This window comes from Chroicocephalus ridibundus, chromosome 1, assembly GCF_963924245.1.
Source record: "Chroicocephalus ridibundus chromosome 1, bChrRid1.1, whole genome shotgun sequence".
NCBI classification, from domain to species: domain Eukaryota; kingdom Metazoa; phylum Chordata; class Aves; order Charadriiformes; family Laridae; genus Chroicocephalus; species Chroicocephalus ridibundus.
Window position 1 is genome coordinate 67,978,380 of NC_086284.1, and position 16,762 is coordinate 67,995,141.

Sequence of the window (16,762 nt, forward strand, 5' to 3'; positions counted from 1 at the left end):
TTCTTTCAGGTGTGTTCTTCCTTTCAGCCTCACACACAACCACCACAAACACAACCTGAAGTGTTGGTTAAGTTTGGATAGTGAGTCTGAATAGCATCTAAAATAACTGACACACATTTACTGTTTCTCAGAAGTAACAAGGATCTCACCTACCTTGTTAGACTGCTTACGTGGATCTTCACTAAGGTTAAGCAGGAGGTAGAGTATTGACCATTTGTTTTTCAAAATGCCCTTTAAAAAAGATGAAGACAAACAGAAATGAGTTTGTTTCAACTCTTGATAATAATGGATTTTTTTTTAATTATCCAGCCTACTAACACGTACACATACAAATCAATTTTCCACACAAATAAGACCAACTCAGAGCCACAGTCTTGAGTAAACTGGGAACACGAAATGCAGCCTCTGTATTGCTAATTTTTATGAATTTTCTCCACTACGTTCAAACCATCAACTCTCACCTGCTCTAAGATCACCAAATACACTCAATTTAAAATTCATACCTACTAAGAAAGATGTTTATACAGAACTGAACTTTTACCAGCATTCCCCCACACTCTCACCATTTAAAACACCTCAGACACAGGTGCAACTCTAACCTAAAGTTGAAGAAGGAAAACTTATGGTACAACTTTAAGCAACTTTTCTCCACTTTTCCCTTCACTCTCCTTTACAGTGAGGCTTCAAAAGTTTGAGGGTTTCAATTTCTATTGCTTTAAAAGCCATCAAGAGAGCTACCAAAACTTCTACAGCTTTATAGAGACATTGTTAACAGGAAACTTGAGAGATATGCAATATAGTCTCTAGCAAACAGACAGATATGCAGATACATACAGACTGTTAGAATAACACTCTCAGTAGCCTTAGATCTCAGCAAAAAGCTTACCAGCAGAAGACAGAACAATGCTAAAGCCCCAGCTACAAAAAGCATGCTTTGAAGAGAAGAGTTATGGCAAACATTTAAATGTTTAATTTTAGATACGCAGATGTTTCTAGATATGTTACTCTGTAGTTCTGTGACACTAATGCTTGCACCTGAATTGATCAAGGAGATTAAGTAGTGGAGTAAGTTTCTTTGACTTGACATACAAGTTCCCTCACAATATTGATCAAGCTATGGTCTGAAATACTAAGCAGCAGTGAATATAAAGGAAAGTTTAGTCATACCAAGATTCAAAGATTGCATCCCTTATGAAGCAGTGTAATTCAGTGCTATCAGTCTTGCAAAAAGCACTTTCAAGGTCACTTTGAAATTCTTTTTTAAACACATTATCATTCTCACCTTTTTTTGTTTTTCCTGTTTCTCCGCAAATTATGCCTTTTGTGTGTATATGTTACATGGTATAAGAATTTTGGCATAGAACATTTCTTTCCTCGGGACAGAGCCCACTAACCAAACCTACCAAAGGTCTAGAAAGAGACACTCTATGTTATTATGTAGAGCAGAAGTCTATTATCTTCTGCTGCATAACTAATCCAACAACTCATTAACAACTGGTGAAGAAGGAGCAGCAACATCGCCTCTTCTTCTACTGTCCAGGACAGAATAAGTCTAAGTGCCTCAAGAAGGATGGCTTTGCTCAACTGGCAAGCTGCCGCTAAAATAAGCACTGACCTCCTTCCCTCCTTAGAGTAATGGATGAAACAAAGTTAAAACAGATTCACACAAGCTGTTTTCTTTCTCCTATTCGCTTTCAAGATAATTGCCAGAGGAAGAAAAAGGCACATTGATTCAGAAGACACATATTCCTTCTGTGCCCTTCCCTAAGCTCACAGGGAAAAGAAATGATTGTCCACCATTAGTAATAAACCAAACAGCAGATTGAATAAGAATTGCTAGAGTGAATTTTAAAGAAGGCAGTATTCAGATGACACCATTTCAAGTACACAAGACGCTTGCACAGGAAAAAAAAAGAAAAAGAAAAAAAAAAGAAACAGCAGGTTAAAAGAACCTCAAACATTTGAGCAGGCAGCAAAATAGGAGGAGATAGCTGATATGGAACTTTGTATTACATTCAGAAGAATAACCAAACTGCTACTAACACAGATAAGGCATTTTGTTTCAAAGCTTACAGCTACCATGCTCTGCAGCTACGATGCTTGCCAAATGCAACACTATGGCAACATAGTACATAAGCTACAGAAACACATTACACAAAATCTGTATTAAAAGAGCAAGATCACATAGTATAATACAGGTAAGAGGCTGAAACCAACGGCTGAGGTTATCGGAACAGATGTCTGCAAACCAGTGACACTTGCTTCACGGTACAAACCAATGCAGTATTACCAACACCAGTAACACTGGTGTTAGCAGAATCAAAGTCAGCAAACTCTTAACTTTCAACACTAAAGACCTGGAGCACTTAAAAAAATTAAGAAGCATGAAGACTGTTTAAACCCTAGATTAATAAAATTAACATACTTGCAAGGTGTTGCTGTAAAATAAATCACAATAAGAAAATTCACAGGTTTTACATAATCAAAAAATGAACACTTTATTTTTACAGAGTTCCTTACTTCATACGAAGTGCCCCTTCACGCAACTGGACTGAAAAAATGTATCCTTTCTACTCTTCTGATTTACAATTAAATCTAAATTAATTTCTAATTAATAGCAAACAGCTCATAGTAAAAAAAAAAGTAACTTATAAACTTTTTCACAAAAATTACAAATTGTTGAGGTTGGAAGGCACCCCTCAGGATCGCCTAGTTCAACCCCTCTGCTCAAAGCAGGGTCCCTTCATGGACTGGATTAAGTGCCAATTCGTGGACTGGACTAAAAAAAAAAATGTATCCTTTATTCTCTTCTGATTTACAATTAAATCCAAATGAATTTCTAATTAATAGCAAACAGCTCATAGTATAAAAAAAAAGTAACTTATAAACTTTTTCACAAAAATTACAAATTGTTGAGGTTGGAAGGCATCTCTCAGGATCACCTAGTCCAACCCCTCTGCTCAAAGCAGGGTCATCTACAGCAGGCTGCCCATGACTGTGTTCAGTCAGGCCTTGGTTGTCCCCACAGATGGAGACTCTACAACTTTCCTGGGCAACCTGTTCCAGTATTCAGCCATCCTCTCAGGAAAAGTATTGTTAATGACCCAAGCACTCTCCAAAACAACTCTATAATGTCAGAAGGATGCTTATGTGTGCTTTCAGTTTCTTCACTCTTTATACATTTATTACACTACCTGTGAACTGAGTTTTCTGTAGAGTTCTGAAAACAAAGCAGCATCTGCCTCCCTTCTTTGTCGCACAACTATTAAAAAAAGAAGAAATATAGATTAAAAAAATTGAAGGAAGTATAATAGTCATATCTGAAACTACATATTTGTGGTAAATCAGAAAATGTACCCAAGAAAGTATAATGATGCTTAACTATTTCACTCTACTCATACAGTTTAATCTGTTTTCACGTTATGTTGCATTCCAGCCCTGAAAACTCTTGCATCAAAAGTGATGCAATGTAAGTACCTGTTTTTCTTAGGGCAATAAAAATATACACCTCAATATGTGCCCTTTTAAAGACTAGTCTGCCATTCTCTAGGTTTAGGGAATTAAAATGTAACTGAAAGCAGGTACGGGTTAAAGAATGCTACAAAGCCCTTCACAAAACTAAGTGTAATTGTTCCTATTTTAAGCAATAAAAGCAAGAAACAAAAGTAGTAATGCCACTTGCTCAAAGTCAAGCTGAATTCAGGGTCACACAACTTTTAAATACTAAGAAAAATAACAGTCTCAATCACTGACAGTTTCACAACAGCAGTCTTTGCTAACAGGAAAAAAATCTTCAAGCTTTCAAATGTCTTCAGAAAAGCCATGTTACATAAGAAAGAGTCATGGTTAGAAAAAAAACAACAACAAACCTCTGAAGAAACCTTAATAATTAAAAAAAAAATTGCTGTTAAATGTTAGAAGTGTTAATTAGCATCAAGAGCCACTGCTAAGTGCATTTTGCCAAGTAAGTCACTTCCTGCCTGGTAACTCCAAAATAAGTGTAAAGTTAGAAGGATATATCCAGTCACTTGTTACGTGACCGCTAACATTAGCCTATGAGCTGAAGCTGTGGAGAAAGAAGATGAGGGAGATAACCCTCTTTAAAACTCCTGGCAATAGACCCAAAGAATATATGCTGTGCTGGCTAGTACTAGCCAAAGCACATAGAAATTCATCACGCAAAAAGTGTATGCTGTAGAACAGTGTTTTGGAGTGGCATCTAGAGAAATTCTGATGGGCTTATTTGCCTTTCAGCAAGTCATGGAAGCTCTACGTCAGCAAGAAATACACACGTACCTTAAAACAGTTACAACCACTGACTTGAGTTACCCTAATTCAATCTCCCTGGCTGAACATTCAAAGCTCAATTATGAAGCTTTAATTTAATTAGCATACTTCAGGTAATTGTTTCTGGACATTCTACTGTAAAGCCGATAATCTGCTGAAAGCAGTATTTGGCTTTTCAAGAAGAATGTATCAATCCACCTTGGATTCATACGGTGCAGCACTTGACTCGGAGCAGCACAGAGCACAATGGAATGTAACTGCAACATAACTTACACTGTTATGGTCTAATGTTTTGGTTTTGAGAAGGTGGTTGCAGATAAACTTGTAGAGAAACTGAAGGCAAAAAGTATCAGGTAAGTCACATAAACAATTCCATCAATTCCCAGGACACTCATTCACCAAATTTCACACAGGTGCTCATTAAGTTAATTGTGTCAAAGTGTAATCTTTCTAAAGTGCACATCACAAAAATATCAGTCTTCAAAAAAGAACTATGAATTCATGAAGCCTGAGTACTATTAGAGTGAAAGAAGTGCAATATTAATTGTCTCTTATTTTCTTGGTGGCTAAAACATGAAGAAAGTGGCAGTAAGGGAAGTCTAAGCTAAGCATTCAGAAAAATCTGAGCTGAGAACACAAACAGCCACTCAGGAATATTAACTGGGGAATTAATGGAATTTCCATCATGAGATTTCTGGGGGTGAGCAATAATAACAGATTAGAAAACTACCTGTGAGGCAGAGTTGTCCCATTTTCAAGAAATAAACTGATCATGTAACTTCTTGAAAAACTTCCATTCCTATTTCTAAGAAAGAAACAAAGATTCACTTACGTTCTTTCTTGATTTTCTCCGCTACAAGAAATTCATCCCGTTCAACGGTGGGAGCGAAGTTGCTTCCAATAACTCTAACTGCATACTGAAACTGTTGGGCTGCATCAGCTGAAAGAAAAAAGGAAAACTCTAAGTTAAGCAGAGTGTTAAAGTTCCATTAAAATAAATAAAAGTTAGACATGAGATTGCATTGCTATGGCTGAATCCGGCATAAACGTACCTGGCTTAGATCAAATAATGTTACACTATAATCCTCAAAACACTCACCTGTATACACTCCACAAAATAATTTGTGCGTGCACTTAAATTTGTGAACAAGCTCCTATTCTGTGCTGACAGAAGAGACACTTAGGCCTACCCAGTTATGAGAGAGCATCAGCACACTTCAACTGGCTCTGCCCTTCTCCACAGACTGAAATGCTGCGGGACTTGGCACAAAGTCATGCAGTTCAGCTCACACACAGAACAATATAGCCGCGTCCACCAGGCACACTCTCACCAGGCATTAAAACTGGATTATCCTACCTGTGAATCTTTATTCAGATATCCACAACAGTGGTTTCACCAGTTTGCACGTTGTTTTAGGTGTTTTGTTTTTAAATCTGTTTACATGGTTTCACTACTTATGTTCAAAGCTTGCTGAGAGGTACCTGCATCATATACCAATGCATAATAGAGATACTAATAGAGAGGTCACAAGCCACTGACCTCCCTCCGCTGCTCCATCATGCAATAATTCTGTTTTTACTATTGTTGCTGAACTGTATTGTTTTAGTGCAAGAATCTCTGCTTTCTAGGAAGATTAATAGTCTGGTAACGCTGAGTTAGGGCCAGCTCAGTATTAATGCCTCTACAGCATAGTCATGTTCCCATTTATTCACCTGAAAAAAAAAAATCAATCAAGCAATAACCCTACAGACATGCCGAGGGCCCTTACAAAGTGTCAGATAAGTTTCTACTCCTCATATAGGAATAATTGTAATAACATGAATGGAAAGGTACATAAGAAACAGTGTAAACGCGTTGTGTCAGCTACTTGAATCCTTGCATTTCCTGACTTAAGGAAAAAACCCACCACAACCAAGCAATTCTGTACGTTAAGTCTGTTTTGTATGTAACGATTTGTGTGCAAATGCATCAGACTCCTCGTGTGTTTTATTTAGTCAGTTAAGCAGCCAATTTTCAGAGAAAATTGTAGAGTAAATGCAGCAACGGTTCAGCTGAGGGAAAAAGAAAGGATGCTGGCCTGGACAAATACATACAAAAGGAACAGGAAAACGGAATAGGCTAAAGGTCTGCTAGAAGCAGAAATATTTTAAGAGTTAAATCATCTCTTAAATTAACTAATATTTACAATTGAAAAAAATCACCTGGGAGATACTAGGAGTCAATTATTGATTACACATATGAAAATCTCCAGAAATTTATGGAAAGGAGAAATCTGAAATCAGAATGCACGACTACTGTCTCACGATATAAGTGCCACCCACTGGTCCTAGTCTACTAGAATACAACTGTAGACCACCAAACATTAGCCAACTGCTACAAAGCAGTACTTCACACAAGCAGGAAAAAAGTTTGCTCAGACAGAATCATTAGTATTTAACAGTATTTCAAAATATTGGACTACAAAAGGAGCAACAGTATCGTTCTGCTTTCAGGGAAGAAAATGCCAACATCCAGACTACTGTAAGGCCACAAATCTGCTTAACTTAAACACCTCCCAGAAAGAATAGTTCTACTGTTAGACTGTGCAATCTTTCATTTGCAATAAGGACTTGTAAATACAAATGTAAAATAATAGTGCAGATACTGGCAGCTTAAACCGAACTGGTGAACCAGGTGAGAAGAGCTAAGTATGAGAAAGTGTTTCTGAGTAATTCTTAAGTATAATGCATGGCATTACAGAACAATTCAAGACTTCCAAGAGGATTCTGAGAGGCCAATTAAAGTCAAATATTGGCACCAAGTTATCCCAGACAATAGTAATAGTTTTATCTTTTGTTAATTTCTCAACTGCGTACCTAGCAGCAGTGAGGCAAAAGCTAGGCTTTTCTAGTAATTCTTACATATTTTTGGCATGTTGTTATAATGATTTAACGTGGGCTGCAAATTAAAAATAAAATTGCTAAAGGAGTTCCAGGTCAAGCACCTTGGATGAACTAAAGTCAGGAGAAAGATTGAGGGTTGATACCAAAAGTACTTTACCAATTATGACATATATCTAGATTAAATAATAAACTCCCTCACTGATTATCCACTAAAAAGCAGGAGAAAATGGATCTCCAGTAAACTAGTTCAAAACAAGTTATAGAAAAATATAAAAAGAAAGAAGCAATTAAAAAACACCACATACATAGATGTCATCTTGAAAAAAAAAACAAACAACGATCCACAACAAAACCACAACAAACAGACAGAAACACAGCCCCCAACCACAACAAAGCCACGAGAACCTCCCCCTACAGTTCCTCCTCGCTCATTAGATACATTACCCTTGTTTTCCAAGGAAAATTGTGTTCTGAAATTAACTTTTATGTCCACCTGCCTCACCCTATTCCTTAGAAATTGCCCTTTAACTTTTTTCTTTTTTTTTTTTAAAAAAAAAACACACAAATTTCATAGACATCTCAGGAATACCAAGTTAAACAGGTTTCATAGAAACTGGGGACTGGTAGAACAAACATCCAAACAGCTCTCCCTGGAGGAGAGACTGCAGGGAAAGTTCAGTGGTTAAGCATTCCCTCTGGTCTGCCAGCACAGAATTAGCAGCATCAGGTACTGCATCCTGCCCCAACAGCAGCCAGCACACACGGAGGAAGAGAGACCTGGAGGATAAATGAAGAGGGATTTCTGAAGAGAGCTACAGGGAACGAGAGTAAAGCTGACAGTATTACAGCTGAGGAATGCAGGGGGTTTACCGAAGAGAAGACTTGTGACACAAATCCGCAGGAAATAAAGACATATTTAACTCTACTGAATTAACTTGTTTCCTATGCAGTTATGACTGTGCAGTGTATCACAGTATGCTTATCTCAATAAGAGCGTTGAATAAGAAAATATCTAGTTGATTAAAAATAATAATAATTCTGCTATGTCTGGACAACTGACCATTGTTCATTCAGCTGCTTCTGCTAACTTTTCATGCTATGATTTATACTATGATTATCAGTAAGCTTAACACTTGAAGAAAAATTTAAAAATCAGAGCATTACATTTTATTTATTTACACTGAACGACAATGCGCAGTTCTTCATGTAAGCAATGTTGTACTTACTGTGTTTATTAATTTTTAAAAAATTCTTCGGTTTCTGAACAAAACGTTTCATAACAAAAAAAGATTTGAGGGCTATGCTTCCTCTCTATTTCCCCCTGTGTTTTGGGGGGTTTAGATTAAATTCAAGTGAACCAAAATCCATAATGAGAAGTCAAGTGGGTTTATTGTCTTTAGTCAACTGGAGATAATTACAAAATCCAGCAAGATGTGTACAAAGTCTCTAGACACTCTCTGGAACTTCATTTCTCCAGAAGAACTGGCTATATGTTGCCACAGGTTTGGGTGGGTTTATTTTGGTTGCTGATGCTGAAATAAGCATTTACCTCAAAATAAAAGAAAAAAATCATGGACTTTGCCATTTGTGTGCTTTCCAACCTGCCTCTGACACTACAGCTTTTAAAAGACTACCTATGCTTCCAGTTCTGTGGTACAAGGGAGTATTGATGGCAAGACTGACAGTCAAAGAAACACACATGAAGGTTTCTGGACAGAAACCTTGAAGATTTAAATAAAAGTCCTCAATCTAATAAAAAAACCACAACAGATACATTATTAACAGTAAGTAACAGGGTTTTTTCGTGTAATGGGAAAATTTTAAGATAGGTATATAACCTTCTATAATAACCTTCTAATTCAACCCCATCCACAGCAAGACTAGTTAAAGCACAGAATCTTAGTATAGTCCTTTCCATACTGCCCTAACAAGGCATCTGAAAATGATCTCTAGCTGAAAGACTGCGATTCCATCAAAAAAATTCTGATTATCAAACCTGTTATACTACTAATGACATGGAATAAAGTTACCTGGCCTTTACACATACAGATTTATACTGGCAATTCAATAGCATCATAGCAAGACTGCTTCCATATTATATTTTATTCAGATTTTCATGTTTTATTCATATCAAGTCCAGCTTCTCTTTTACAAACAAAACTCCCTGCTGGGGGAGTTTCTTCAGCAGATTATTTCTTGTAAGTCTGTAAAATAACTTCAGTACCTAAAGCGATTAAATATAACTTAATACGGATATCTGTCAGTAAAATAAAGATTCACACAGTTTATAACTAACAGACATATTTAATTGCTTCCCTCCTCACAGAACAGCCATTATGACAGCAGACAGGCTTAAAATACACGGATATATATGTGTACATCCTTCTTCATCAAAAAGTGATTACAGCATGCATTTATTATGTAACAGCAAGCTCAACATATCTGATGCGTGAAATCAATGCAGCTGTTTGCAGGGTAAGAGGGGAAATAACACTGGTCATCATTTGTTTTACAGAGTCTGATCAGAGCAGTGAATGCAGATAAAGACAGACACTCCCCCTCAGACTATATATCTTAAGTACTGCACACATACATATACAATTAATGATATTGGTAAGCAGCCATACAACTGAACAAAGAAACGGCACTGGTGAAATCCCCAAGAAAAAAATTTTTAAAACCCTCTCCTTTGAGTAGAGCAGTCTATCAATAATTCAAAGATCTATACTCCACGTAGCCATTCACACTTTCCTATGAACAATGCAGTATTAAAACTGAACCACTTCAGAAGGCAGGTAACAGCATTTTAAAGCTGAAGAAAATACAAGTGTAGCACATGCAAAAAATACAGGAGCAATGCACAGGAAGAATTTGGTTGTAAAGAATGCAGGCAGAAACAGGACAAAAGGTGAAGTTTAAAGGAAAAGTTCAGATGACAAAGAGACACTTGGCCAACGTACTTCCAAGAAGCCAGTATTTCAGAGGAAATGCTGAAATTCAGCAAGTCTTTTGCTAAAAATAAGCTTCTGACATTATCTATAATTTTAGGAAGTGAACTGAAATTCACTTTACAGTCTTATACATTTCTGCAAACACCATCAGCTATGGATCTATTTAAATTTACAGAGGAAAATAAAAACCGAGTCCTAAAAGTACCCATTGAAACATTGTTTCCAAACATTAATGTATCATAATTGTGATAAACCTGGTTTCCTGGAAATAAGACACATTATTTTAATTTGTCTGTAAGTATAATTTCTAAACTATAGGACAATTCTCAAGAAAGCTTATCTCAACCAGACAGCAAACACTTTCTTTCTTGAAAGACTTCAGAGACCAGCAAACTCTCTCCACTATCTCTTCTTGCAGTCAGCTGTCTGTTATCCCAGGAAACAGTTTTGCTCAAATGCAGATTCAAAATAATTGTAAAACAGTTACACACTGAACTGCGTTCAACGCTCTATGTGTGGCACTGACCGGCTAACAACTATTGCCGCAAACTACTCAGACACAGATGCTGCCATCTAACACATGCTGAAGAAAAAAAAAAAAGCAAAAAAACCCAAACACACAACAAAAACCAACACAAACCCAGACTTCTTTACTGTAGCAAAGTGTTTGCTAAACACCTAACATGCTACTGTTGTAAAACTAAGCCTGGAAGAAAAGCTGTAAGAGCTGACAACCTTTTCACATATACCACGAGCAGATACCGAGTTTATCAACACAGTAATGCTGCTGTATCTTCTCTGTTTTAACTATATCAAAACTTCTACGTCAGTATGAATTATTACAAGCAGGAAAAGCAATTGCATTAACATGATGTCACATACTGATAAACTAAAATACTAGTCTAGAATGCCATTAGAGTTCCTGTTTTGTTTTTTAAGAAAAATCTACACACGTAAGCAAAACCGCCTGTTCCTGTAGAAAACATTGGTTTTGAGAAGTCTAATTTTAGGACCAGCCCAGTTATGAAGAATTCCTGAAAAAAATTAATTTTGCATCAGTCTTCCTCATTAGTCAACTATCTTAAACTTCTCAGTTGTAAGTTCATTTCACTCAGAAGGAAAAATAACAGTAAAAACAAATTATAAAGTGTCAACGTAAAAATATTCTGTTCATGCAAGTTTTTATTTGAAGCATTATAAGTTTATTTTTAATTAGCCATCTTTCCAGTCTCCACACTCCTCTCCAACAAAGGACAAAACCCAAACCACAGAGATTCCCATGCCTTCCCTTACTTAAAAGTTGTCCACAAATTTTGAAGCACAGCACAGGACACATAACTATTCTTTAATTCTGTTAAAGTTGCTAGCTCTGGTTGTATTGTCAGTAAAGACATTTTTTTTAAGGAATGTCCCACTGGACTATCAGCAACATGGTCACACAACCTTCTCGGAACATTCCCCTGCACTGTGAATTTCTGCCTAACTTGACAATTTGCACTTGCTTCTGTTACTAACATATGTAAAAACCCCTCCATATCACCTTTTGAATGAACATTATGCTTACCCCCCAACATGAAATCTTAACATATAGTTCAGAGCTTAAAAAAAAGCCAAAACAAACACCAGTAACAAAAGCCCCACTGACATTACATAGATTAAGTTATGGCCATACTATGGACTTTATGTAGCAAACCGCTCTCTGAAGACTGAAATATCACTTTCTAGAGTGCATGCACGTCCAGCAGCACTCTGTCACATAAAAATCTATTTAGAATTCAAAAACAAATAGATGTAGCTTGAATATCTACAGCAAAACCATTTGATTCCATTGGATGCACTAAGAGCTCTTACAACTGACAAGCTTGTACAGCACTCTGCAAAGTCTCTGACTAAGATTACCAGAGGTTTGCGAAAGCCAGCTAAGAACAAGAAGCTTTTTGTCAGAAGGACGAAATTCACTGTTCAAATAGAGGCACACAACCCTGTATAACTCCTGGAGTCCACAAATAAGGGAGAAAAGAAAAGTCATGGAAATTACTGCACAGGCAGGCAAGCTCTCTGCAAGACCAGATATTAGTGTAAAAGTGAGGTGGATAGCCTGGATAAACATAGAAAGATTGATAACGCAACACTAGTACACTAGTTCTTAGACACTGTGAGGACAAAATGAAGAGAGAGCAATGGCTCCAACTGCAGAGTTTCCCGACGAACCACAGTGGGTGCCTGCACGCACACAGCGCCATGGAAAGCGAGCTTTGAGCCCCTACTTGAGAATTCACTAAAGCACAGGAACAAAGAGCTTTTAAACCTTAGTTCTACCAAAAAAAAAGTTGATGTAGACTTTTTTTTTTTTTATTATTATCTTAAACAGAGTTCTTCCACATAACTCAGCAGACCTTGTAATGAATTTTGCAGCGGCAGAGCTGTTTGCAAAAAAAACCAAACAACAGTAACTAGGCCTATGCAGCTGACTGATTTTGGAAACTAAGCAAGCCATCTACTTAGCGGATAGTCTCAAAAAAGTGGGAAGAGAGGACAGCTCTATCACTGGGAGCCTCTGCAGTCACATTCCACCATAGCACAAATTCACTTCAACATCAATCTTTAACAAGCAGGGAAGGTGGAGGCCTTCTAAGGCCATCACAGGCAGAAGCAGAGGAATCCCCAGCAGACGACAGGCTCCATCACGTTTGCAGAGTATTTCAGGCATGGGATCGCAGAACATAGACACAGATGAGTAAGACCACTCATCCCGCATTAGCTGTAAGTGCACTATTATGATACACACATTATATAAACTGAATCCTTCAGCTCCTTCTGAAGCCATAGCTTCCTCACAAACATAATAAAACACAAGTGCTGAGAAGGAATGTAGCCAAGTACACCAAACCTTCTGAAGTACAAACTCAGGGAACACATGGGCAGGAAGAACAATTAGATCCGCAAATCTCAACTCCTTTCTATTATTTAACCATTACATTTCACCCAATTACATTTGTACCTTGTATTTTACTAGATTTTACTTATTCCAGGAAGATATCAAAAGCTAGGATTTCAAGAATTCACAGCAGGCTAACTACACAAACAGATGTTAAAGATGGCTGTCTGTACCTAGCTTCAGCTTCTTTTTACTAAAATTTACTAATAATTTCTCAAATAAATTTAAAGATCTCTTAAGTATCTAAGCTTTTTTCCCTAAACTCTGTAAAAGTAGTTGAACATCATAAATTACTTACCAAAGACTAAAGTGATAATACTTGTAAAGTTTGCTTCAAAAAATAGAATGTGCATACACAAAGCAGCCTCACTTCATCAGTACACAAGGAGGGGAGAAGCTGCATGTAGACCACTAACGACACACCAATACTGTACTTCAAACTTATCCTGTGCTGAAAGGAAATTAGAGTTACAAGCCTGAAAACAAGTGAGATGCTAAATAACTTGTCTGGTAGTTTCCTTACCACCCAGGGACATATGCATCTGCCTCAACACAGAGGAGGCTGGTACTAACAAAATTCCCTTATTGTCTTCATTTGTTCTTTGGACATAGAAACCAGGGGAGGGGAAACAATCACCACACACACCTGTCACAACTGAGATTTCTTTCATGGACTTTTTGATTTATCAGTCTCTATGCCCTTTGAATCAATAGCTGAGCCGATGACAAACTAACACACACACTACAGCTGAGTGTTTCAAGAGAAGTCTCACGTTAGAGGGCTGAGCCTTCAATGCTAGAGTCCCTCTTAACACAGGAATAGAGAGTAGTGTAATGATGGGCTTCCTATCTGTCACACACATAAAAATATAGGTGATGATAAACATGGCAGACAAGCCACACTATTTTTATTTTTTTTTTAAGTTGCTTCTTGAAAGAAGCCCTCAGACAACCCACAAGTGAACAGATGTAGTGGGCTACAGGTTGCACACAGCAGCTTACCATGATGTGGTTCAAAATTTCCCCCTTCATTAGTCACACAGACATGAGATTTTAGTTACACAAGTAGAATCCCAGCATACAGGAATAGGTTTAACATTTAATTAAAAAAATAACACAAATCATAGTTCTCCTCCATGTTTTCACGCATACTGTTTGCAAATAAACTTATTATTCCAGTCAGAGGAGATGGAGATGTATGGAGATGGAGATGTATAGGCTTCAAAAAGGAAGTGAGCCACCTCTCCTCAATACTCATACCCGCATTGATAAATGCAGAGGTTTCTTCCCATGCTCTGCTTAAGTTTAACAAATGTCACAGACGTGGATAAGATACTCAATACCAAACAACAAGCTTAGCTTCAGTTTAATTTGCAGTCCCTTTCAAATCTAAGAAAGGGAGTCACGAAGAAAACAGGATTAGGCAATATAGAAATAATGTCCTCACAGAGGCCTCCACTACTGCAATAAAGCAAGACAATCTCTTTTTCAACCTTTTTTTCCCCCTCTTGTTTCTGTTTGAAGAAGAACTAGCATAATAATTTGACATTTCTGGTAGCAAAAAGTTTGAAATGCTCTTAAATAAGAACATATACCAATGGTTTTAGAAGAAGTTTCCAAGGGATGTTAAAAAGCAATAAACAGCTATAAAAGCAAAGTTATAATAGCACCTAAGAGTTGTAAGCTGATGTGAAATACCCTTTAATATACAATTAAACCAGTTGCTAAAAGAAACGTGTGGTTACATAAAAACACAAGAGGTATTAAACAGTTTAGAAGCTACCATTCATTTGGGGAATACAGGGGAAGAGTAGGAAGTTGCCACATCCTGCTAAAATCTCATACCAGGAATCCCTGTCACAGAATTACTACAGATTGACAATTCCGGAAATGGGAAATATATGGCCTTGCAGAAGACATGCAATGGAGAGGGAAAGGATTTTCGAAAACAAAACAAAACACAGCAGTTAAGAGCTGTTGACTATAGAATCATATAATCATTTAGGTTGGAAAAGACCCTTAAGATTATAGAGTTCAACTGATCAACGTAAGTGTTTTTGTGAAGAAGTCTCTACTCAACATTTCAGTGAAGACAAAAAAATTCCAACTTCTTATGAGCTCTTCAAGCTTCTCAGATGAATCACAGAATGACAAAATGGTTCGGGTTGGAAGGGACCTTCAAAGACCTTCTCGTGCAAGCCCCCTGCCATGGGCAGGGACACCTCCCACTAGATCAGTCTGATTGAAGTTCTGTGCAACCTGACCTTGAAAACTTCCAATGCTGGGGCATCCACAACTTCTCTGGGCAACCTGTTACAGTGTCTCACTGCCCTCAAAGTAAAAAAATTCTTACTTATGTCCAATCTAAACGTACCCTCTTTAAAACTATTACCCCTTGTCTTGTCACTTCAGGCCTTCGTAAAAAGTCTTTCTGTCATTCTTATAAGCTCCCTTTAAGTACTGGAAGGACGCTATAAGGTCTCCCTGGAGCCTTCTCTTCTCCAGGCTGAACAACCCCAACTCTCTCAGCCTGTCTTCATAGGAGAGGTGCTCCAGCCCTCTGATCATCTTCACAGCCCTCCTCTGGACCCACTCCAATAGGTCCACGTCTTTCTTGTACTGGAGACCCCAGAGCTGCACACAGTACTCCAGGTGGGGTCTAACCAGAGCAGAGCAGAATCACCTCCCGCCACCTGCTGGCCACGCTTCTTTTTATGTAGCCTGGGATATGGTTGGCTTTCTGGGCTGCAAATGCACATTGCTGGCTTGTGTCCAATTTTTCAGCCACCCATATCCCCAGGTCCTTCTCTGCAATGCTGCTCTCAATCCATTTATCCCCCAGTCTGTACTGATACTGGGGGTTGCCCCAACCCATATGCAGGAACACTCAGCCTACCTGAACTTCATAAGGTTCACGTGGACCCACACCTCAAGCCTGTCAAGGTCCCTCTAGTTGCATACCTTCCCTCAAGCATACCAATTGCACCTCTCAGCTTGGTGTCACCTGCAAATTTACCAAGGGTGCACTCAATCTCACTGTGTCATTAATAGAAATATTGACCAGCATCAGTCACAATACAGACCCCTGAGGGACCACCACTTGTTACTGATCTCCATTTCAACATTGAGACATTGATTGCAAGTCTTTGGATGTGGCCATCCAGCCAGTTCCTTATCCATCAAATACTTCATCCATTAAACCTGTATCTTTCCCATTTAGAGACAAGGATGGTGTGTGAGACCGTGAGGTGCTGTCTCCAAGAGGTGTAAACAAAGTCTGAGAGAGACAACAAGTATATTTGCACCTTGTCACTAATTTTTGAGACTTCTAAGATAGCAGCAATTCACTTAAAGGCTGTGTTTTAGTTGGTTTGACCCCAATTCTTTGCGACAACTCAATACTCGGAATTATTAGTTGCTGTCATGGAAACACCTAAAGGTAACCAGGAGTGACCTGTCAGAAGAGAGTGGCATGGAACCAGAAAAGAACAAATAAAAGACTTTACAGCCACTGCTAATAAGGAAGAAAGCCATCTCTCATTCAAGAAAATAGAACAAAAGCTATGTCATGAATTTGTCTGGTGAGCAATGCTTATAAACAGAGCAATTCAAAAAGGAGACTTAGCAGATGCACCTCTTCCTTTCCACTCTCCAACTGCTTACTAAAAACAGAGTCTTTGCCTTGGTTGCAACAGATAGAAAC

General features: G+C 37.9%; 1 protein-coding gene across 1 annotated transcript in view; it reads right to left on the reverse strand.

Moving 5' to 3' along the window:
- The window catches only part of TUBGCP3 (tubulin gamma complex component 3), a 56,353-nt gene that overhangs the window by 38,701 nt on the left and 890 nt on the right, over positions 1-16,762 (reverse strand). The window contains exons 2-4 of the mRNA XM_063337887.1: positions 5,120-5,227; positions 3,195-3,262; positions 154-231 (exon numbers count right to left, since the gene is read on the reverse strand). Coding sequence (XP_063193957.1) covers positions 154-231; positions 3,195-3,262; positions 5,120-5,227 — 254 coding nt within the window. The remainder of the gene's footprint in view (positions 1-153; positions 232-3,194; positions 3,263-5,119; positions 5,228-16,762) is intronic.